The following is a 24,294-nucleotide window of genomic DNA, read 5'->3' on the forward strand; positions in this document are numbered from 1 at the left end:
TCCCGACATCACCGAGGAACTCGGAGCAGCTTTAGTATATAAGATAGCTTGGAAATGAGGGAGAAACTACTTTCCTGTCCTAAAAGCAAACAGGTCTGAACTAAAAGCTATCGTCTCTGAAAAAATCTTTTGGCCTTTCAGGTTTATTCTAATTTTAGAATGACTGGGATCGATGCTAGGCATCACTCCTCACCATGAGACTAAACACAAAACAATCAAATGTTTGGATCTTCTCTACACTACTAATGAGGCAATGAATAGAAAAAAGGGGTTTCTGGTCCCAATTTAATAAATAGCAGAGACATATTTTCTCAAGTTGATTTTATTAACAAAAAGTGCAAACTATTTTGAACAAAAGTAAACTATGAGTCACAGCATTCAGCAAGACATCAGACACGGAAGAGTGAACAATATTCACTAAGTAAAATACAGCAGATGAGATGTCTCTCACATGATACTTAATTATTCATGCTTTTTCAATAGTCTCTTAGTCAACTTTCAGTGTAATTTTCACAAATATATAGCAGCTCAAACACAAACGCAGGAGAACAATGGCAAAGTTTGGCAACTGTTTTGGGCTAATTATGAGTATGATAGAACACCTTGTATCACAGTTTCACGTTCATGTAAGCCACTGTGCAACACGAATGAATCTTTAAATGTGTTGACACTGAAATCGATGTACAACTAATGAAAATAAAGAAGAAAAGGGGGCTTTAAAATATTTGTTGCACTATAGTCGTATAGTAAGAGGCAGAAAAAAAATGAAAGAATTTTAAATAATATTACATGTGTCTACAGGACCAGGAACGTAATGAATCCACGTTGACTTAATTCATTTAAAATTACATTTGTAGAAGTCACACAACAGAAAGATTCCATGTGGTTAAACAGTGTGCCTGTACTTGAACAAGTGAGAGAAGATACATACTCCAAAAAGGAGATTCAGTCTAGTGTTACTTCAGTTATTCACACAAAGTGTCTACAGGGCAGAATCTCTTCAAAAGCAATTGTTCTGTTCACTAATCTACAGGCACTAACGGAACTGTAATTAAACTGTAATTAGAACCCCAAATATAAAGATGATTATTTAAACACAACTAAGCTCTAGCCAAAGACAGTAGAGCACCAATGCCGGGCGGGTTACTGACGGCATGCAGGGCCTGGAGGTACATTTTCTGGCAGTTAACCAGCCTTCTGCTGTAGTAGACAAACTGCCTTTTGTGAATGTACAAATTTGCTAAATTAATAGAGAACTACATTGTTATTTCCTTACATTACGAAGAACTCTTCCCATACTGTTTTTCCCATGTACTACTGCTGTCTTAGACTAAACTGTGCCACCTTCCAACAGTTTCCAAATTACTATTTCAATAGGTCGAGATAATGAAAAAATAAGACCAAATCTGATTATCTGACTGATGACAAATTTGAGCACCAACTACAGCAAAATTCAGGGTCAAGGTAGCTTGCAAGTCAGTTCTCTTGATTTGGCAATTACCTTCCACTATTTTCATCTGTATTGAAGCTGAGATCTTCAGGGCCTATTTGTTCACCATCAGGAAAACTGGAATGTGTATCTATGATTAAAAAATAGATAAATAAATAATTTAAAATTTAAAAGCATATAATATAACAAGGGGAGTATTTTCCTTCCCAAGTCTTTAAATGATCTTACTAAATGTGTTATTTAAGTGATAAAGATGTGCTGGGTTGTGAACAAATCTCTGTCTTCAGAGAATTTGTGATCTAAGTCAGGTATAAGCAAACACAAAGGAAAAATAAAGGAGAAAAAAACAAAATGTGTAATAGACACCCACAATTAAAAGATGACAAGAATTGTCTCATTTTGTCCTCCTGGGGACAATCTGGGGGCAGCTTAAAAAGGCAACAAGAAGCAATGATGTATATTCTCAAGATTCAAGACCTTATAAACATAAAACATATTTCAAAGCCAATTAAACTCCGCATGCAAGTATCACTACAAAAACCCACCAGCACTCCAAATAACTTGCACAAAATTTGGATAGTTCTTTTAGAAGCAGAGGAAGTTACTAAAGATGCCTTAATACTTACAAATCATCAAATGCTTGGTTCTTTATTGAAAAAGATACCAGAACACCAGGAAAATATGTAAAATATAAAGCAGACAATTAGCATAGGCTTGACAATGTTGTCACTCCAGGATATCTTGCAGAGGAATGTTCAGATTGATTATTAAGGCCTCTGGGTAACTTTAAATGTGTATTCCTCTAACTTGACAGTATATCCTTTTACTGATTAATCTGTATTCCAGAAAACTGCTTCACAGCAGAATGCTTATGGTATATCCACATGAAAGAATATTAGGTTGCCATAAAAAATGAAGTTTATGAAATTTTAAATAACATACAAATATATTTAAGTGAAAAAAGCAGAATAAAAAACTATTTATAAAATATTTAGGTAGGGCTGGCATGGTAGCTCACACCTGTAACCCCAGTACTTTGGGAGGCCGAGGTGGGCAGACCACCTGAGGTCAGGAGTTCGAGACCAGTCTGGCCAATATGGCGAAACCCTGTCTCTACTAAAAATTACAAAAACTAGCTGGATGTGGTGGCACGTGCCTGTAGTCCCAGCTACTCAGGAGGCTGAGGTGGGAGAATTGCTTGAACCCAGGAGGCATAAGTTGCAGTAAGCTGAGATTGTGCCACTGCACTTCAGCCTGGGAGACAGAGCAAGACTCTGTCTTAAAAAAAAAACAAACAAACAAACAAAAAAAAAAAACACAAGACATGCAATGCAAATAAGAACAGAAGAAAACAAGGGAAAATATTAATAGCAGGTTTCTCTTGTTTTTTCCTAATAACTTTTTTGGGGGTAGGAGGGAATAAAAATTGATTTCATAATCTGCATGTATTTCTAAGTTATTTTTATTTTAAAAGGTTAAAGTTATCTTACAGCAGGCTAGAAAAATCTCTGAAAAGGAAAAAAACCCAAATATCTGAAATCTCCCCAGGGGTTGGCAATCATTTCCTATGAAGGGTAAATATTTAGGCATTGTAGGCCACAAATGGACTCTGTTGAAAATTCTTCTTTGGGCTGGGCATGGTGGCTCACGCCTGTAATACCAGGACTTTGGGAGGCCAAGGCAGGTGGATCACAAGGTCAAGAGTTCGAGACCAGCCTGGCCAACATGGTGAAACTCCATTTCTACTAAAAATACAAAAAAATTAGCCAGGCGTGGTGGTGTATACCTGTAATCCCAGCTACTCTGGAGACTGAGGCAGGACAATCGCTTGAACCCAGGAGGCGGAGGTTGCAGTGAGCCAAGATCACACCACGACACTCCATCTTGGGTGACAGAACAAGACTCCGTCTCGGGGCAAAAAAAAAAACAAACAAAAAAGAAACACAAAGAAAATTCTTCTTTGTTTCTTTTGCTTGTTTTTTTAAGACTCTTTACAAAGTAAAAACCATTCTCAGGTCACAGACTATACAAAAGCAGGTTGTGGACCCTGTCTCTACCCAGTAAGTAGCACCCGTTAGGTGCAACCAAGCCAAATATTACCGGCTGTGTTCTTTCAGTACTCACCATAATAGTTTACCAAAGAATGTTGTCTCACAAATGACAATAATTAAAAAAAAAAAAAAAGAAGTAGAAGCAGAAGAAGCAAAAGCAGCAGAGCGGAAGAAGTAGAAGTAGCAGCAGCAGCAGCAGAAGAAGAAAGAGAAGCGGCAGCAGCGGTTTTATTAATCTGTGTAAAATGACATCATGTGTTGCACCTTCATCCGGGGGCTGTGTCATGACCATGAAGGAGTCGTGAAACCCGCCCACGCTGGTGTGCTCTTCCTGCTCCTCATTCTCAGTGTCACATTCAATGTCACTGTCGCTACTCATTCCTGGAAGGAAGGAAGGAGAACATGTTTCTGAAAAGAAACCACTGTAAGTAAAAGGAAACAGAAATCTCCGTATCTGCTAAACTGAGATTCCTGTTGAATTTTACATGGAATGCCAAGAATTCAACAAACTAAACACTAACAAAACAAAGACAAAAGTAACCACACAAACCTCGATTCTCTTTAGCTATTTAGAGCGGTGGTTTTATTTTTGTTCTCAAAGTTTAAAACTGCCCTTTCCACAGTACCTGAAAGTTATCATTTGAAACCAGCATTAATTTTATTATACTGATAATACTTTTTTCCAAATCAAACACTGTTTTTTTTTCAGTCACAAGAGATAATAGGAACTCTTTTAATCCTGATTCATTACAGAAATAATTATATTCCCTAGCCTAAAACATAAATATAAATGTGTTATACAAATCCGCATGGTATATGAATATTAGAAATTCTGGCAATTCTAATAATAAATTAGTTTGTATTCTAACTGAGCATCTAATTTTTTTGTGTATGCCGGTTGATTTTTATTTATTTTTATTTTTTGAGAGACAGGGTCTTGCTCTGTCACCCTAGGCTGGGCTGCAGTGGCCTGATCATAGCTCACTGCAGCCTCAAACTCCTGAGCTCAAGGGATACTCCTGCCTTAGCCTCCCAAGTAGATAGGTCCACAGGTACATGACACCATGCCCTGCTAATTTAAAAATTTTTTGGAGGGACAGGGTCTTGCTATAATATGTTGCCCAGGCTGGTCTCAAAATCCTGGGCTTGAGAAGAGATCCTCCCACTTTAGCCTCTTACAGTGCTGGGATTACAGGCCACTGTGCCTGGCCACATCAGTTGATTTTTAAAAGAATAATTCTATAAAAAGTATTTGTTTCAGCAGATAGCAATCAAGAAAACCTGAAAATCTTTCTGCTACAAATCCTTACAAATAGCAAGATAAAATATAAATGTAAAACATTAATTTAATGAACAAGCACATTAAAAGGCAGAAAGGAAATCCACAAGTGTCAGAAACAAAGAAGGATAAGGAACGTTCATTAGTGGGTCAGGGACCACAGTTGCCCTGGAGAGCTTCCTGTGAGGATTTTTTTTTTTTTTTTTTTTTTTTGAGACGGAGTCTTGCTCTGTCGCCCAGGCTGGAGTGCAGTGGCGCAATCTCGGCTCACTGCAAGCTCCACCTCCCGGGGTTCACACCATTCTCCTGCCTCAGCCTCTCCAAGTAGCTGGGACTACAGGCGCCCGCCACCACGCCCGGCTAATTTTTTTTTTGTATTTTTAGTAGAGACGGGGTTTCACCGTGGTCTCGATCTCCTGACCTCATGATCCGCCCGCCTCGGCCTCCCAAAGTGCTGGGATTACAAGCGTGAGCCACCGCGCCCGGCTTCCTGTGAGGATTTTTAAACACTGCCTTGGGATAGAAGAACTGAAAGTGAGACTAAAACTCCACCCCCTGCATAATGTTAAAATTTTTGTTTGTTTTCTTGAGACAGGGTCTCACTCTGTTACCCAGGCTGGAGTATAGTGGTGCAATCATGGCTTACTGCAGCCTTGACCTCCCAGGGCTCAGGTGATCCTCTCACCTCAGCCTCCCAACAGGCCTGTGCCATCACACCTGGCTAATTTTTGTAATTTTTTAGTAGACATGAGATTTCGCCATGTTGCCCAGACTGGTCTTCAACTCCTGAGCTAAAGTGATTCACCTGCTTTGGCCTCCTAAAGTGGTGGCATTACAGGCATGGGCCACCATGCCTGGCCAATGCTAAAATTCCCATTGAAAGAACAGACTAGAAAAATGTCTGCCTACTGGCATAGGAAAACAGCAAGGAATTTTGTCTGTTTCTACTGGGCTCTGAAGAGGGGGGAAAAAGTCTTACCTCAAAATTCAAAGTAAGATTTATGTGCCTAATTTCGGTTTGATATTTAAGGTTGAGGTTCAAATTTCAAGAAATTAACATAAAAATTGTTCAGGAGCTAGTATTATTTGAATAAAGCAAAAGTAAAATCCTCTCTGGAAGGAAGGTTCTAGGTACAATGGAGTAAGCACATTCCACTCTATCTTTCCCACTGAAAGTAGCAATAAAACCTGGAGAGATGGGTAGCATAGTTATTTAAGGATATTCATAGTTATTTACTTTGAAAAGTAAATAGAAACAGGCATACTGATGAAGCCTGAATTTGAATGACAACAAAACTGGCAGATTAAAACAAGACCTAGAGTCTTATTAAAAAAAAAAAAAAATCCTAATGAAAATGTCCAGGATACAACCCCAAATTATTCAGCATATGAAAAACCAGGAAAAGACAACCAACAACATCAATGATGAGATGACACAGATGTCTGGAATTATTTAAGGGCTTTAAAGCCAGATAAAATGCTCATCAGCCAGGCCTGGTGGCACATGCCTGTAGTCCCAGCTACTTGAAAGGCTGAGGCAGGAGGATTGCTTGAGCCCAGGAGTTTGAGACTAGCCTGGGCAACTTAGCAAAGCCCCATCTCTACAAAAAAAAAAAAAATTAAAAAATTAAAAATTAGCCAGGCACATGGTGGTGCGCACCTGTAATTGTCCTAGCTACTAGGGAGGCTGAGGAGGGAGGCCCACTTGAGCCCAGGAGTTCAAGCCTGCAGTGAGCTATGATTGTACCACTGTACTCCAGCCTGGGCAACAGAATATAAGACCCTGAGGGACAGAGGAAGGAAGGAAGAATTAAGAAACAAGGGGATAAAGGGACTGGTCTAAATTGTGTCAAATAGAGTGCCGTAGAGATAGCAAAAATAACAAAGGAGAGACAGCAGGTAAAAGGAAAAAAGTTGAAAATTTTGTAGAATTATAAAAAACATTCTGAATTAAATAAAAATACAACATATCAAAATTTGTGGGATGTGACTATAGCAGTGCTTAAAAGGAAAGGTATGCCATTAAGTGTTTATATTACAAGAGAAAATATCTCAAATCAATAATCTAAACTACTACTTTAAGAAACTAGAAAAAGGAAATTAAACTAAAAGCAAATAAAAGGAAGGAAATAATAAAAAACATAATAAAATCAGCAGAAAAACAAAAAAACCACAATGAAACAAAATGGTGTTTCTTTGAAAAGATCAATAAAATTAAAAAAGCCTCGAGGTAGATTCACTAACAAAAAAAAGAGCAAACAAAATTTCCAATATCAGGAATGAAAGAGGACATCAACTACAGATTCTATAAACAGTAAAATATAATAAAATGCTATAAATAACTGTATGCTCATGAAACCAAAAACAGATGAAATGAGCAAATTCTTTCATAGGTACAAACTACCAAAGGTTACTCAAGGAAAAATCAATGGGTATTTTAACTCTTAAAGAAATAAAATCTGCTTTAGTTAAAAAAGCTTCCAACAAAGGCAACTGTGACCCCACATGGCTTCAGTGGTACACTCTTCCTTTTCTGTTTTCAAGAAGAGTTTGGTTAGCATTATTTCTGCCTTAAATATTCAGAAATCGTCTCCATCTTCAGCAAAGACAAAAAAAAAAAAACCTAACTTTCCTGTTCTAAAAGAGTAAAGAGTTTACAACAATTTTATGAAGTAGGGGAAAAAGAGCAGAGACCATTAAAGAGACAATGTTAAGAGGCCAATACTAGCTAGTTCTGTGAAGTACCACCTCCACCTTGTGGCCCTTCATGGAACTGTTGCTGAAAACACTAAAGCACTGAGTTGAACTTTAAGGCACAAATTTGACCTCTTATTAGTAGTGTTTCTGAACTCCCAACAAATACCAACCTTCAGGATTCAAAAACAATGAACTGGAATTCTCTGGAATTCCCCAAATCTACATTATTCTTTTAAAAAAGTTATTAAATACATTTTTCAAACTCTTTATTCATTATATGTGTGTCTTTTTTTTTTGAGACGGAGTCTCACTCTGTCACCCAGGCTGGAGTGCCACTGCGTGATCTCGGCCTACTGCAACCTCCACCTCCCAGGTTCAAGCAATTCTCCTGTCTCAGCCTCCCGAGTAGCTGTGATTACAGGCATGTGCCACCATACCCAGCTAATTTTTTTGTATTTCTAGTAGAGACGGGTTTCACCATATTGGCCAAGCTGGTCTCGAACTCCTGACCTTGTGATCCACCCACTTCAGCCTCCCAAAGTGCTGGGATTATAGGTGTGAGCCATTGCATCCAGCCTACATGTGTATCTTTAAAAAAAAAAAAAAAAATTTAATTAATATTTGTAAGAACTGAGGCCTATAGTGAATATTCAAATGCTAGACTGCATGTGGGTATTACTGGGTAGTATGTGAATAATGTAACATTTAGAACTCAGCAAGGTTTACAGTACTGTGCAGAATCACATGTTAATAAAAATGCCAATATAAGGATTTTGCTTCAAAATCTTTCTTGGAACACCACTCAATTTTTATTAAGTATACCATGTGTAAACTCATTATTATTTACTTAGCCGCATACAGGGCCATGAACACACATAAAATGGCAACGTTTATAATGAGGACTGATTTGTAATCACTTCTTTCCAAGGAGCTCTTGTTGACCTTAACCTTTGATTCCAGGTATCAGTATTTCTAGTTTTTACTTTCAACTTGCCCTAAGTAGATTCCTTCAAATCAGTAATGTTTCTGTGTTGTTAAAATTAATTCTAATAAGACAATTAGAATAATGCTTTCCATTTATTAAACTTCTTGGCTAATTTTTTTCAGAATTCAAAAAAATACACATTTCCCAAGAAATGCTAGGAAGAAATTCCTGCATGAAAACACCTGGTCTTTTATCAAACACTAAGATCTGGAAGTTTCCTACCTTTGTGAATGCAAAGAAAAAGACAAATTGCTGGACGTCAATGATAGCAATTACAAGATACTATTAATTGTAAGGAGCTTCAGAGATTGTTAATGCAAAAGAAATCTGCATCTTATTACTCTGTCAATCATCTACCATATTTTTTGAGCACCTACTACGTATGTGCTCAGTAAAGCTAACTTGAGTTATAACTCCCTTAAATCAAGTTGCTCAAATTTCAGATGCTATGGAAAATACATTAACCACCTGGTACAGATGACACTTTGTATTCTAGTCACCAACAATTTATCTGCCTTTCTCCTTTCGAAGAGGACCCTGATACAGAAACAATAGTTCAGGTATTTTCCCTTTCCACATAGCCATGTGGAACGAGTTGGTGAAGGAGACCAAACAACTGGACTTGGCTGGCTGGGCGTGTGGTGGCTCATGCCTGTAATCCAGCACTTTGGGTGGCCAACGCAGGTAGACTGCCTGAGGTCAAGAGTTCGAGACCAGCCTGGCTAACATGGCAAAACCCCATCTCTACTAAAAATACAAAAATTAGCCGGGCATGGCGGCAGACACCTGTAATCCCAGCTACTTGGGAGGCTGAGGTAGGAGAATAGCTTGAACCCAGGAAGTGGAGGTAACAGTGAACCGAGGTTGCACCACTGCACTCCAGCCTGGGCGACAGAGCAAGACTCTGTCTCAAAAAAATAAATAAATAAATAAATAACTGGACTTGGCCAATTTTCCTTGACAGTGGCTGACGAGATAGAAGAGGAAGTTGTTCGGGTGCTTAGAGAAAGGTTTTCCTTGTTGCTAGAGATACATAGAATAAATCAATCCTCTCCCATTCCCAGAATGCTGTTCTGACTCTGATGTCTAGAACTGCAGCAAACGTCTTACCACCCTGAGAAGAGCTAAGCCTCTCACTCAGAATGGCAGGGCAAAAGATAAAACAACCCCACCCCCACCCTCCAACACACACACACACACACACACACACACACAAGTTCCTGATGACACTGAGCAGCTAAATTTTCTAATCCTGAAACTGCTCTACCACAGTTAGGTGTACCTTCTTATTGAGAGATTCGTTAATATAAAAGAGTTAATTTTCCTTTTTGTTCAAGTCAGTTAATTTTTCGGTGAATTTTGTTAAAGGCATCTTAATCATTACCCTAAATGATCAGCAACGGCAGGCCATTAGACTTTGTATTCCTCTTAAAGAGGCCACCAGCAAGGTTCTTAACAGGCATGCCAAGGCTTTTCCCTGGATGGTGTTTTGAGTACCCCTGATTTAACTGAAGGGGGTTTGTGCTACTTCAGCAAGAACTCAGAGAGCAAAGCCTTTAGTTTTACAAAGAACAAGAAATAAACTGGCCTACCTACAGTTGTGCAGGTCATCAATCGAAAGCAAAAATAAGTCAACCTTTTCAGCATCACATCATTAAACCAGAGACTAATACAACCAAGGGTTGTCCCACACGGTTCCAGTAAAAAGGAAAAGGCCTATTTATGTTCGTATCTAAGAAAAAAGTTATTTTTAAACTAATGCTTAAGAGCAATTAAGAGACATTTTAGTAGTCCCAAATTCCCAGCCAGTACAAACAACCTTCTCTTTGAGAAAGAGAGAGAACCCCACAGTGATTTGACACCGAATGTCTTCTTTTTGTATTCGGCTAAAATAAAGAGTCTTGTTTTTCCTAAGCATGGATACAAGACAAATCCATTCAACTGTCTACTAAGGCTTATAGGTATATAAGGGTTTCCTGAGAACTTGCTCTTGCTGATGATAGAATAATACTGGCAACAGTGAGCAAGGCTGCATTCTCCTCGAGAAACAAAGCTGATTACAGGAGGCACAGGGCTTCCTTTGTCTCCTGTACTACCTTCTCTCAGCCTCATCAGTTAGTCTCCTTCTCACAGTCTATCCTGGGACTCTGGAGGTAAACAAGCTGTTCAGATACCAACAAATTACAAGGGTGTACTTCTGTGTCACCGTTGATTTGCACATTCACAGCAATTTTTCTTATTGAGTTCTAGATGCTACTTATAGCACAACACCCCATATATAAAGATAAAATATGTTACTGAAAAACGCTGACCATTTAACTCTAAATCCCACATGAATAACTCCATTCTTTCAAAGACTTGGAAAATGTACTGATCTTCACTATGGCCAAGTAAATGCCTTTCTTCAGTTTAGGACAAGCTGTCAATTAGCTTTAAATAAGAAATGAAACTGGTGTCAAAAAGGTCCAGTGTTTTCTGTGCTGATCAGCCATTTTATGTATAAAAATTAGTGCTGAGATAATGTAAATTGATAAATTGGAGGCTGAAATTAAGTCCAAATCGGCCGGGTGTGGTGGCTCATGCCTATAACCCAGCACTTTGGGAAGCTGAGGCAGAAGGATCATTTGAGCCCAGGAGTTTAAGACCAGTCTGAGCATACAGCAAGACCAAGTCTCTATAAAAAATTAAAAATAAAGAAGTCCAAATCATTTCACCTAACCATGCTTCCTACCAATTTTCCTGCCCCTAGTTCCACATACGCTATTCCCACCCCCAAATCCATTCTTCACAATGCAGCTAGAGTAGAAACGTTAAAGTGTCACTTCTAACTTAGATCCTATTCAGATGACAAAGTTCAAATTCTAGCTGGGACACTCCACGTAACTCTTCATGATCTGGCCTCTGTCTGTCTCCCTTCTGGCCTTTCACCAGTCTTCATCTGGCTAACTCCTACTCATCCCTAATACTCATCCCTAATACTCCTACTCATTTAATAGTCACAGGGTTAGAAATTGGAAGGCTGGGGCCGGGCGCAATGGCTCACTCCTGTAATCCCAGCACTTTGGGAGGCTGAGGCAAGTGGATCACGAGGTCAGGAGTTCGAGACCAGCCTGGCCAACACAGTGAAATCCCGTCTCTTACTAAAAATACAAAAATTAGCCGGGTGTGTTGGCAGGCACCTGTAATCCCAGCTACGCAGAGGCTGAGGCAGGAGAATTGCTTGAACCCGGGAGTTGGAGGCTGCAGTCAGCCAAGATCGCAAGATTGCGCCACTGCACTCCAGCCTGGGCAACAGAGCTAGACTCTGTCTTGGGGGAAAAAAAAAAAAAAAAAAAAAAAACAAAAAACAGAAAAAGAAAGTATTCCCCACAGGCCCATTCTATAAAGATCATCAATCATAGTATTTCTTTCTTGATGTTTTAACAATAAAGACATCATTTACAAAAATCTTTTCTATTTAATCTCTTCTACTGAAATAATGCTGCCCACCATAGAAGCACCAATTAAGAAAACCAAAATGTTTAGTGTTCTTTAACTGAGAAACCTGAAAATGACACCACCTACACACCCTCTTCTTAGGACAGCTGAGTAGATGCTGGCACATGTATGTATGCTTTGAGCTACAGTTCATCAATCGTTGAAATTCAAATGAGTGCAGAGGTGGAAGGTGGCGGAGTTTCACTAAGAAATGAAAAAATTACAAGGCCAAATATCATTAAGAGAGTTGACATTCTTTTCTAACAACTTATAAAGGACACAGCAAGGGCAATACACATAGCCTTGTTCCAAGCACCTCTGTTGCCCCAAATTGCAAAATGTCTTCTATACTTTCAGATAAACAATAACGAACTTGGAAGAACATGCAAAAGAAACACTAGAAAGTACAGCTGAGAACAAGTTGGAGTCAGTCATCATACAGGATTTAAAAAATGGTCAAAACTTGGAATGCTGCTTTAAGAAGAAAAAAAGCTATCTACAGACACTACTTAAGACTGACTTTAAAAAATACTTAACATTTACTATTCTAATTAGTTGTTCTGGGGCATATCTTCCCCATTAGATTGTGAACACATCTAATTCAACTTTGTATTAATAAATCTAGCAAAAATTCGATGCCTGGTATGTAGGTGCCTTAACATATTTATTGACCGAACAGATGAACTATATGCAGATTTTGTTCCCCATACAAATGCCTGTTCTAGTAAGGCCTGTCCTTTTATATAGTAACTTATCCATTTTGCCTTCCTCTGTATTTGGTATCTTAGCAAATCAAATTCAGTGGCACAAGGAATGTTGTGTTCAGATCAAGCATGTCGAATAGCAGATCTCAGTAACATTTCCGTTAAACCAACCACTCCCTATCCCTATCACTACCAACAGCACCACCACCACCACCACCACCACCCACCACCCACCACCAAAAAGGGGACAGAATTCTCATTTCCTGCTTACTTGTAAGTTTATCATTCCTTACCTTCTTCAGGGGCAGCTGAAGCTCCTTCAGGTAGTACAGGCTGTAACTCTCCAGTTTCAGAATTATTTTCCAAATCAGTCATCTGCAGTCCTTCCAGATGACCTCCTTTAGCATTAACCCTCAAAGAAGAAAACAACTTGATATTTTTATATAACTAGTAAGTGACACAATAATCTATATTTTCTTTTTGGACTGAGCACCAAACTAAGTAGGGTACGTGCTCTGGTGTTTAATACTAAATTTCAAATTTTATCTGAAAATATTTCACTAAGGGCCTGGCACAGTGGCTTATGCCTGTAATCCCAGCACCTTGGGAGGCCAAGGCAGGTGGATCACCTGAGGTAGGAGTTCAAGACCAGCCTGGCCAAGATGGTGAAACCCCGTCTCTACTAAAAATACAAAAATTAGCCGGGTATGGTGGTGGGCACCTGTAATCCCGGCTACTCGGGAGGCTGAGGCAGAGAATTGCTTGAACCCGGGAGGCGGAGGTTGCAGTGAGCCGAGATTGCACCGTTGCACTCCAGCCTGGGCAACAGAGTGAGACTCTGTCTCAAAAAAAAAAAAATTTTTTTTTCACTAAATATTCACAAAAAAATGTTATGAAATGGTGGATTATATCAAAGTTGGTATCCTGGTTGTGATATTGTACTACAGTTTTGCAAAATGTTATCATTAGGGGAGAAAAGTACACAGGATCTCGCTGCATTATTTCTTACAACTGCATGTGAACCTATAATTAGCTCAATAAAATTTTAACTTAAAAATAAATATAAATAGAAGTTTTAAATAATATGTTCTAATAGGGAAAGACTTTTGAGATATATTATTATTACTATTATTTGAGATAGATTCTCACTCTGTCACCCAGGCTAGAGTGTAGTGATGTGATCTCAGCTCACTGCAACCACTGCCTCCTGGGCTCAAGTGATTCTCCTGCCTCAGCCTCCCAAGTAGCTGGGATTACAGGTGTCCAGCACCATGCCCAGCAATTTTTGTACTTTGTTTTTAGTAGAGACAGTGTTTCACCATGATGGCCAGGCTGGTCTCGAACTCCTGACCTCAAGTGATCTGCCCACCTCAGCCTCCCAAAGTGCTGGGGTTACAGGTGTGAGCCACCATGCCTGGCCTGAGAGATATTATTGAATGAGAAAATAAAGTACATCTTTTGTATTAAAAAAGCTACATAGTCACAGTTCCTTAAATATACACAAAAACTGAGAAGACACAGCATATATGAAAAATTAAGAACAGCATGAATGTGTGTGGGCAGGGGGTTGGAAAACTAGGTCATGGGGAGATGAGGAAATTTTTCACTCATTCTTTTTTCACTCATTCTTTTTTCACTCATTCTTTTTTTCCTTTCATTTTGGAAAAATTTTTTCAAATTTTTTCAAATTTTTCACTCATTCTTTTTTCCTTTCATTTTGAAACACTTATCATTAGTATTTAATATTTATTTTTATTTAAAAAATAAACAGAGGCAAGGTCTTGCTATGTTGCCCAGGGTGTTCTCAAACTCCTGGGCTCAGGCCATCCTCCCACCTCAGCCTCCAAAAGTGCTGGGATTACAGGCGTGTGCCACTGTGCCCAGCCTTTCATTAGTATTTAAACTTTTTGCTTACACTACTTTAAATCAGGCAGGGAAAAAAAAGACATGAGCTGGACAGCACCTACATGAACCAGGATGGCAGATAAAATCAACTGCAAAATGAGGATCAAGCTGCAGACACTTGTACAGGATTTTACACTCTAGAAAAAAAAACTAAGTTCATGTATATTTAATTGTGATGACTAAAGGCAGATAAAAATATCTCCATAGCAAATAAAATATAAGAGCTAGTTGAACTTTAATTTGAAGATATGTATAAAACATCAGTCTAGGTAGTAGGTAGGGAAGACAAGATAATCTCCAGTGATTTTAACACCTTTCTACTACTGAAACTTGAGCCAGAAAGCTAAACCACCAACTGATCTTGTAGTTTTGGTAATGAGCCAGACCTTACTATATAAAATTAAGTAAACTTAAAGGGTGTTAATCGTTCTCCAATTTAGGTAAAATTCTTTTCAGAGTCTCCAAAATAGAACTATTTCATTGTTTAAATTTAGAAATAGGTTTAATATCCATAAAATAGATAAGCAGATGGATATTAATGGCTAATCATCTGCCACATCCATAGCCAATATCTATAATCACTCTATCTTTTGAATAGTTTAATTGCCATGCCTGGGATTTGAGTTTATGTCTCCTAGGGCAGAGATAAATGTGTTAACTACTATATATCTTTTTGGGAAATTCCAACTTTAAGTTTTGAGGATACTTTGGTAAGAGGAGAGAAGAAAGGTGAGATAAAAGCAGAAAAGTAGTGTTAAAGTTGCTGTAAGTGCTTTGTTTCATACAAAATATATATAAATGCCTGTGACACATAACATAGCCCAACACTAACATCTTTGACAAGTGTAGGATAGACTGAAAAAAAAAAAAAAAAAAAAAAAAAAGAAAAAAAAAAGCTGACCTCCCCCCCCCCCGCCACCACACACAAATGTACAAGGCAGAGTTCAGATAAGGTTACGTATCATTGTGCAAATGAGCTCTAACATATTTAAACTAAACTTCCGGTACTATCTCATCCCGTTAAAAAAAGTACTATCTCTCGAGACCATGGTGAAACCCCGTCTCTACTAAAAATACAAAAAAAAAAAAAAAATCAGCCGGGCGTGGTGGTGGGCGCCTGTAGTCCCGGCTACTCGGAGAGGCTGAGGCAGGAGAATGGTGTGAACCCGGGAGGCGGAGCTTGCAGTGAGCCAAGATCGTGCCACTGCACTCCAGCCTCGGCGACAGAGCGAGACTCCGTCTCAAAAAAAAGAAAAAAGTACTGTCTCATCCCATTAAAAAAAAAAAAGTAAAATCTCTGATACTTTAAAAAGTTAAAATTTAGGCCAGGTGCAGTGGCTCACACCTGTAATCCCAACACTCTGGGAGGCCGAGGTGGGCATATCACTTGAGGTCTCAGGAGTTCAAGACCAGCCTGGCCAACATGGCGAAACCTCGTCTCTACTAAAAATACAAAAATTAGCAGGGTGTGGTGGCGGGCACCTGTAATCCCAGCTACTTGGGAGGCTGAGGCAGGAGAATCACTTAAACCCGGGAGGCAGAGGTTGCAGTGAGCTGAGATCACGCCACTGCACTCCAGCCTGGGTGACAGAGCAAGGCTCTGTTAAAAAAAAAAAAAAAAAAAGTTAAAATTTAGTGCAATAAATGTATTTTCTGTCCACTAAAAAATTAACAAGGTAGAAATTAATTTGTTCATCATGATGCATAAAGTTCCAAACAAAGCTATTAGCTATTATACCATTACATATACAAAACAACTTAATTTACCCCAAGGTGACCATTTTCCTCCTTTTCTCAACAGCAGGCAAGCCACTGAAAACTGCAACCACAACAGCATCTGAATCCAAAGCTTTACACTGCCGGTCTTCAGTTTTTGGCAGAATATCACCGATACTGCCATGTATCAAGGCTCGGGGAGAACTGTGCCTGCTCCCAGACTGAGAGCTTCCTGGGGAGCCTTCAAAAAAAGGGAAGACGGAATACAAAAATTAGCTGGGCATGGTGGTGTGCGCCTGTAATCCCAGCTACTTGGGAGGTTGAGACACAAGGATCACTTGAACCTTGGAGGCGGAGGTTGCAGTGAGCCGAGATTGTGCTACACTCCAGCCTGGACAACAGAGCAAGACTGTCTCCAAAAAAAAAAAAAAGGAGGGATAGGCCGGGTGCAGTGGCTCACGCTTGTAATCCCAGCAATTTGGGAGCCCGAGGCGGGCAGATCACAAGTTCAGGGGATCGAGACCATGGTGAAACCCCGTCTCTACTAAAAATACAAAAAAATTAGCCAGGCGTGGTGGCGGGCGCCTGTAGTCCCAGCTACTCGGAGAGGCTGAGGCAGGAGAATGGCGTGAACCCGGGAGGCGGAGCTTGCAGTGAGCTGAGATTGCGCCACTGCACTCCAGTCTGGGCGACAGAGCGAGACTCCGTCTCAAAAAAAAAAAAAAAAAAAAAAAGGAGGGATAATCAGAAAGAAGGCAAATAAACATGAAAGATCTCTCTCAGTTATATTAGAAAATCTCACTATATATATATATATATATATAACTTTAAAACTACATAAAAACTTCAAAAATAGGCCAGGTGTGGTGGCTCATGCCTGTAATTCTGGCACTCTGGGAGGCCAAGGCAGATGGATCACCTGAGGTCAGGAGTTCAAGACCAGCCTGGCCAATGTGGCGAAACCCCGTCTCTACTACAAATACAAAAATTAGCCAGGTGTGGTGGCGTGCGCTTGTAGTCCCAGTTACTCGGGAGACTGAGGCAGGAGAATCAGTTGAACACAGCGGGCGGAGGTTGCGGTGAGCCGAGATCGCACCATTGCACTCCAGCCTGGGCAACAAGAGCAAAAAACTCCATCTCAAAAAAAAAAAAAAAACACTTCAAAAATAATTTTGAAACATATACCTTGTTTTTTATGCCAGGCATTTAAAATTAAGGAGTCCAGGCCAAGTGTTGTGGCTCACACCTGTAATTTTACACTTTGGGAGGCTGAGACAGGAAGATTGCTTGAGCCCAAAAGTTCAAGACCAGCCTGGGAAATGTAGCAAAACCCTGTCTCGGCAACAACAACAAAAAAAAAGCCAGGTATGGCTGCATGTGTGTGTCTGTGGTCCCAGCTACTCGGGAGGCTGAGGTGGAAGGATCACTTTTGTCTGGGAGGTCAAGGCTACAGTGAGCTATGATTGCACCACTGCATCCCTAGCCTGGAAAACAGAGCAAGACTCTGTCTCAGGAAAACAACAAAAATAAGAAATAAATAAAATTAAGGTGTTTAGAATACATAGTCTAATGGCTGTATTTTGTTAAGGGTCCGTTCTGTTGTGAGATCAAGAAACTTTCCAGCCAGGTGCGGTGGGGCTCATTCCTGTAAGCCTAGCACTTTGGGAGGTTGGGGCAGGCGGGCTGCTTGAGCTCAGGAGTTTAAGACCAGCCTGGGCAACCTGTCTCTACAAAAAATACAAAAATTAGCCAGGCGTAATGGTGCACACCTGTAGTCCCAGCTACTTGGTGGGGCTGAGGCAGGAGGATCTCTTAAACCACCGGTCGAGGCCACGGTGAGCCAAGATCGCACCACTGCACTCCAGCCTGGGTGACAAAGTGAGACCGTTTCAAAAAAAGAAACTTTCAAATCCAACTTTAGCATTTTTGGTACCCTTCAAGATCTAAAGCTCCAAGATAACATCAATTTCAGGTAATAAATATCTACCCCACTAAAAGTACATTCTGAATCCCTCAAATTTACCTTCAGATAGAGTCTGACAGTCTCCCTTTGAACGACTATTTTCTCCAGGGTCCACTGCTCTTCGAAGTGATAGACTACCTGCTACACTGGATCGAGCTGGCTTAGGTGAATTACTCCTCTTATTTGTGGCTGCAAAGACATTTAAGAACACCTCTGAATAGGCTACAACAGCACAAAACTATTTAGTCTGTCAGAAAAAGTTTTAATCTTATCTTGCATGGAAGCTGTTCTCTCTACTGTCTAAAAATAAACAACATTCTGTAGCCCCAACTGGTTTAGACTTTTGTCATAAAACATTCCCATCTTGTTGCTTGTGGAGCAGAATCTTTTTATTTTTATTTATTTATTTATTTATTTATTTCCCAGATGGAGTCTTGCTCTTGCTGCCCAGGCTGGAGTGCAATGGAGCGATCTTGGCTCACTACAACCTCCACCTTCTGGGTTAAAGCAATTCTCCTGCCTCAGCCTCCCGAGTAGGTGAGATTACAGGCACCCGCCACCATGCCCAGCTAATTTTTGTATTTTTAGTAGAGACAGGGTTTTGTCATGTTGGCCAGGCTGGTCTCGAACACCTGACCTCAGGTGATCCACCTGCCTCGGCCTCCCAAAGTGCTGGGATTACAGGCATGAGCCACCGCACACAGCCCGTAAAATCTTAACTTAAAAGACTACTTAAAAGATTATCTGTGAGCTCCATAAGAAAAATCATACAAATTGCAATGCAGTTAAACTATTAACAAAAATATAACCCGTCAAACATGTGGAAATTATAAAGTATTACTGGATTAAAAAGAAAATCAATGCTGAGTTAGAAACAAATTACAATTATGGTACTTGAAATCAAAATGCCTGTGGCCAAACCAGTAGTGAAAAGAAAATGTATAGCCTTAAAATGAATTAATTAGGAAAAAAAGGGACTATATGACCTAATATGCATAGATTCAAAAGCTAGGAAGACAATAAAAATAAGCAAGCAAGAATGCTATTGCCAGAAGGCAGGGCCCTGCCGTTGAATTCAGCCTGCAGAACTGTGAGTTAAATAAATCTCTTTTAAAAATACATTTTTAAAAAAGAATAAAAATAAAATTGTAAAAAAGAATAAAAATAAAAAGAAGAAATTCATTAATAGATAATAAACAGGTTTAGCAAGGTTGCAGGATATAAGACAAAATAACTTATTGTATTTCTCTGCACTAGCAGACAATGTGAGAATGAAGTTAAGAAAACAATTTCATTTTTAATAGCACAAAATACAATTAAAATACTTAGGAATTTATTTAACAAAAGAAATGTGAGACTTGTCCACTGAAAACTACCACACATTGTTGAAAGAAAATAGAGACAACAGCAAAGACATCCTGTGTTCATCACTGATTGGAACACTAAATACTGTTAACAAAGCAATATTCTTAAAATTGATATACAGATTCAACACAATTTCTATAAAAATAGTAGCTATGTTTTTGTTTTTTTGCAGAAATTGACAAGCTAATCCCCAAATCCATTTGAAAACGTAAGAGACCCACAATACCCAAAACAATCTTAAATGGAACACTCACTTCTGAGTTCAAAAGTTACTATAACTAAGTAATCAAGACTATGTGGTACTGCCATATACACGTATATATCATCAAAACAGAATTGAAAGTCTAGAAACAAACCCTTACATTTATGGTCCACTGATTTTTGACAAGGATGCCAAGACAATGCAACGGGCAAGGAAAAAAAGAGGGACAATAACAAGTGTTACCAACGGTGTGGAAAACCTGGAGCCCTCATATACTGCTGCTGGGAATATAAAATGATGCAGCTACTTTGGAAAATAGTCTGGCACTCATAGTTCCTCAAAAAGTTAAACACAGTTGCCATGTAACCCATTAATTCCACTTCTAAGCATATACTCAAACAAAACTGTATGTCCAAACAGAAACTTGTACACGAATGTTCACAGCAGCACTACTGATAATAGCCAAAAAGTAGAAACAACCCAAATATCCATCAACTAATTAGTGGATAAACAGTATGTAGTACAGCCATACAATAAAATATCATGCAGCCATAAAAAAGAATATATGCCACAACATGAATGAACCTTGAAAGGGCTGTGTTAAGTGAAATAAGCCAGACATAGAAGACCTCATATGGTATGAGTCTATATGAAAAGTCCAGGCTGGGCACGGTGGCTCACCATCTGTAATCCCAGCACTTTGGGAGGCTGAGGTGGGCAGAGCATGAGGTCAAGAGATTGAGACCATCCTGGACAACATGGTGAAATCTCGTCTCTACTAAAAGTACAGAAGTTAGTTGGGTGTGGTGGCACACACCTGTAGTCCTAGCTACTCGGGAGGCTGAGGCAGAAGAATGGCATGAACCTGGGAGGTGGAGCTTGCAGTGAGCCGAGATTGCGCCACTACACTCCAGCCTGGGCGACAGATTGAGACTCCATCTCAAAAAAAAAAAAAAAGACTCTAGAAGAAGAAAAATCCATAGGGAAAAAGTAGATTAGCGGTTACCAGACGATAGGAGAAGGGGAAGATGGGGAATGACTTTTAATGGGTTTGGAGTTCTAGGGAGAAAGTTAATGAAAATGTTCTTAGACTTAGATAAATGTTCTAGACTTAGGAAAAATGATGACCAATTTCTCCACTAAAAGGATAAATGAATTATCGGTTAAGGAAAAAAGAATGCATTAACAGGTTGGGCGCGGTGGCTCATGCCAGTAATCCCAGCACTTTGGGAGGCCAAAGTGAGTGGACTACCTGAGGTCAGGAGTTCGAGACCAGCCTGGCCAGCATGGTGAAACCCCACCTCTACTAAAAATACAAAAATTAGCTGGGTGTGGTGGCACACATCTGTAATCCCAGCTACTCAGGAGGCTGAAGTAGGAGAAGTGCTTGAGCCCAAGAGACGGAGTTTGCAGTGAGCCAAGATCGCACCACTGCACTCCAGCCTGGCAGACAGAGCGAGACTCTGTCTCCAAAAAAAAAAAAAAAAAAAAAAAAAGCATTAACAAAGACAAAAGCAGAAATATAATGAAAGGGTAAAAGACAATGGATGAAATGGATGAAATAAATTTAAGAACTTAGTCTTTGAGGAGATGAACAAAATTAGCAAATCCCTTGAGCAGGTCAAATCAAAGGAGAAAAAAAAACACAAGTAAGCAATAAAATAAGTGAAAAAGAAGTTAACACCCCATATGCACAAGAAGTTTTAAAAATTTAAGAAAATAGAATAAATGACTGTATATCAATAAATTTAAAGTCCCAAATATAATTAGTTTTTCTTGGAAAACTATAGTAACTGACTTAAGTAGCAGCAGAAGTATGAGAAAACTACATCTAACAAGAGATTAATGACCAGGATCTCAAAAAACTCTATAGGAAAAAATTTAATAATCTGATAAAAAAGGCCAGGCGCGGTGGCTCACACTTGTAATCCCAGCACTTTGGGAGGCTGAGGCGGGCGGATCACGAGGTCAGGAGATCGAGACCACAGTGAAACCCCGTCTCTACTAAAAATACAAAAAAAAAAAAAATTAGCTGGGCGTGGTGGCGGGCGCCTGTAGTCCCAGCTACTCGGAGAGGCTGAGGCAGGAGAATGGCATGAACCTGGGAGGCGGAGCTTGCAGTGAGCCAAGACTGCGCCACTGCACTCCAGCCTGAGCGACAGAGCGAGACTCCATCTCAAAAAAAAAAAAAAAAAAAAATGGGTAAAAAAATCTGAATAGATATTTCTTAGTCACATGTAATTTGTAGTCTTAACTCACTGGAAGAAAGGTATTTAAATATTATTCTTTTGAAAAAATCAGTCATCTAGCTTCCCAAATAACATGTGGAGAAATGACACTAGGAACATATCACTTACAGTTTCGTATGTAACAACTGGCAACTGATGACTTTGCCAGGAGTTCCATTCCCAAATCCTGTAATCTGCCAGAGTTTTCAGTTCCACATGCAGCCAGAGCTGCCTGGTCAGCAGAAAAAAGGCTTGTCTGCATGTCTCCAGAAGCAGCACTGCTGCTTTTTATTTCTGAAAGTGTATTCTTTACATCAGTTTTCATACATCGAACTTCGGCCATTTGAGTTTTGAGTCTTTTTAGCATCTTTAAATCAGAGGGCACTCGCCACATTGCCTGCTGCTTCCTTTGGTCTTTATCTTTTCGAGAATACGATGCTTCAGGGAAATTGACAAGTCATGTTAACATAAACGTTAATATTCATGAAATCATTTGTACCATGAATATATGCAAATTTGATGTGTAAAACAAGCTAGCGTGCTTTACGTGATATCAACAATTAAACATGCACTAAATTCCGTTAATGAAAATAAAGAATCCTAACTTATTCACACCTTCAGAGTTAGAATCTGAGTCACATCATACTCAAATTTGAATTACACATTTAATTCTAAAAGTTTAAAAGCTGCCCTACTGCCTTGTGCTTTCTTCTTTAAACTTCTCTACTTTTCTGAAACTTTCTACAGAGCTTTTATTATGTTTATAATTGAAAAAAATGACAAAGAAAAATCTAGAAACCAAATACTTTGTCAAATCTGCCATATACAACATTATATTAAAAATATGTATTTCTGGCCAGGTGCAGTGGCTTACGCCTGTAATCCCAGCACTTCAGGAGGCTGAGGTGAGAGAATTGCTTGAGGCCAGAAGTTCAAGATCAGCCTGGGGAGCATAGTGACACCCTGTCTGTACAAAAATTTTTTTTTTTTATTAGAACTTCCATTTCTGATAATTTTCTCAGAATTGTCAACTTTCTGAAATACAGTTTGAATCTAACCACTTCTAAAATAAAACAATGGCTCTCCATGCCTACTATGAATAAATTCCTCCGGCTAGCATGCAAGTCCTTTCATAGAATGGACCCAACATGACTTTCTAGTTCTACTTACCACTATATGTACCTTAAAATCTGGTTCAACTAGATTACCTGATACCTTTTACAGTACTCCTTTACATGGTTAAGAACATGAACTTGAAGTTAATCTGACAAATGTTATATGTGTTAAATAAATACACAGAAAAAAATAAACATCAAAACCCAAGAACGCCACATGCAGTGGCTCACGCCTATAATCCCAGAACACTTTGGGAGGCCGAGGCAGGTGGATCACTTGAGCTCAGGAGTTTTGAGACAAGCCTGGCCAACATAGTGAAACCTGTCTCTACAAAAAATTGTAGAGCACTCCAGCCTGGGCAACAGAGTGAGACTCTGCCTCAAAAACAAACAAACAAACAAATAAACAAAAAATGACCCAAGCAAGCCTTTTCAATAAAAGGAAAGTCATATCTTTCTGCACACTAGCTTTTATTAACATCCCTTCACTGAAAGGTATTTTCATTTGGCTTCCATGAGTATTTTTTCTCCTTTCTAAAAGCTCTTTATCTGGCTCATCTTCCTGACACTCAGTAAAAACAGATGTTCATCAGGATTATGTTCCTGGCTCTCTTCTTTTAAAATATTCTTAAAACTCTTTTGCAATCTCACACCCTTGGTTTTAATTATCCAGTATCACCTCCAGAAAAATAAATGTCTGTATTCCAGTTCATTTTTTTTTTCATGGAGTTTCACTCTTGTTGCCCAGGCTGGAGTGCAATGGCACAATCTCGGCTTACTGCAACCTCCAACTCCCAGGTTCAAGCCATTCTCCTGTCTCAGCCTCCCAGGTAGCTGGGATTACAGGCACCTGCCACAATGGCCGGCTAATTTTTTGTATTTTTAGTAGAGACAAGATTTCACCATGTTGGCTAGGCTGGTCTCGAACTCCTGACCTCAGGTGATCCACCCGCCTCAGCCTCCCCAAGTGCTGAGATTACAGGCGTGAGCCACTGCGCCCAGCCCCAGTTCTTAATTTTTAGCTGTCTACTGGTCCTCTCTAATATGATGTCACACTGTTATGCTCAAGATGTTTGAATCCAAAACTTACTTTTTCTTTCTACTATTTTCCCCGCCCTCATTATCACCAGCATTTTATCACCTAAGTTTGAAATTCA

General features: G+C 39.4%; 1 protein-coding gene across 12 annotated transcripts in view; it reads right to left on the bottom strand.

Moving 5' to 3' along the window:
- TRIM37 (tripartite motif containing 37) overlaps positions 1-24,294 on the bottom strand; it is a 117,350-nt gene that overhangs the window by 16,930 nt on the left and 76,126 nt on the right. For 2 of the 12 annotated variants that reach the window (XM_063628501.1, XM_055258541.2), the window contains 6 exons: positions 22,152-22,460; positions 18,288-18,416; positions 16,316-16,505; positions 12,937-13,055; positions 3,766-3,882; positions 1,502-1,580 (listed from right to left, as the gene is read on the bottom strand). In XM_063628501.1, coding sequence (XP_063484571.1) covers positions 1,502-1,580; positions 3,766-3,882; positions 12,937-13,055; positions 16,316-16,505; positions 18,288-18,416; positions 22,152-22,460 — 943 coding nt within the window. Of the gene's footprint in view, positions 1-306; positions 1,581-3,765; positions 3,910-3,964; positions 4,128-7,987; positions 8,066-12,030; positions 12,144-12,936; positions 13,056-16,315; positions 16,506-18,287; positions 18,417-22,151; positions 22,461-24,294 lie in introns of those variants that run through there. The other 10 variants (XM_063628500.1, XM_063628502.1, XM_055258542.2 and 7 more) reach the window with 10 other exon arrangements.

This window comes from Symphalangus syndactylus, chromosome 20, assembly GCF_028878055.3.
Source record: "Symphalangus syndactylus isolate Jambi chromosome 20, NHGRI_mSymSyn1-v2.1_pri, whole genome shotgun sequence".
Classification (NCBI taxonomy): Eukaryota; Metazoa; Chordata; class Mammalia; order Primates; family Hylobatidae; genus Symphalangus; species Symphalangus syndactylus.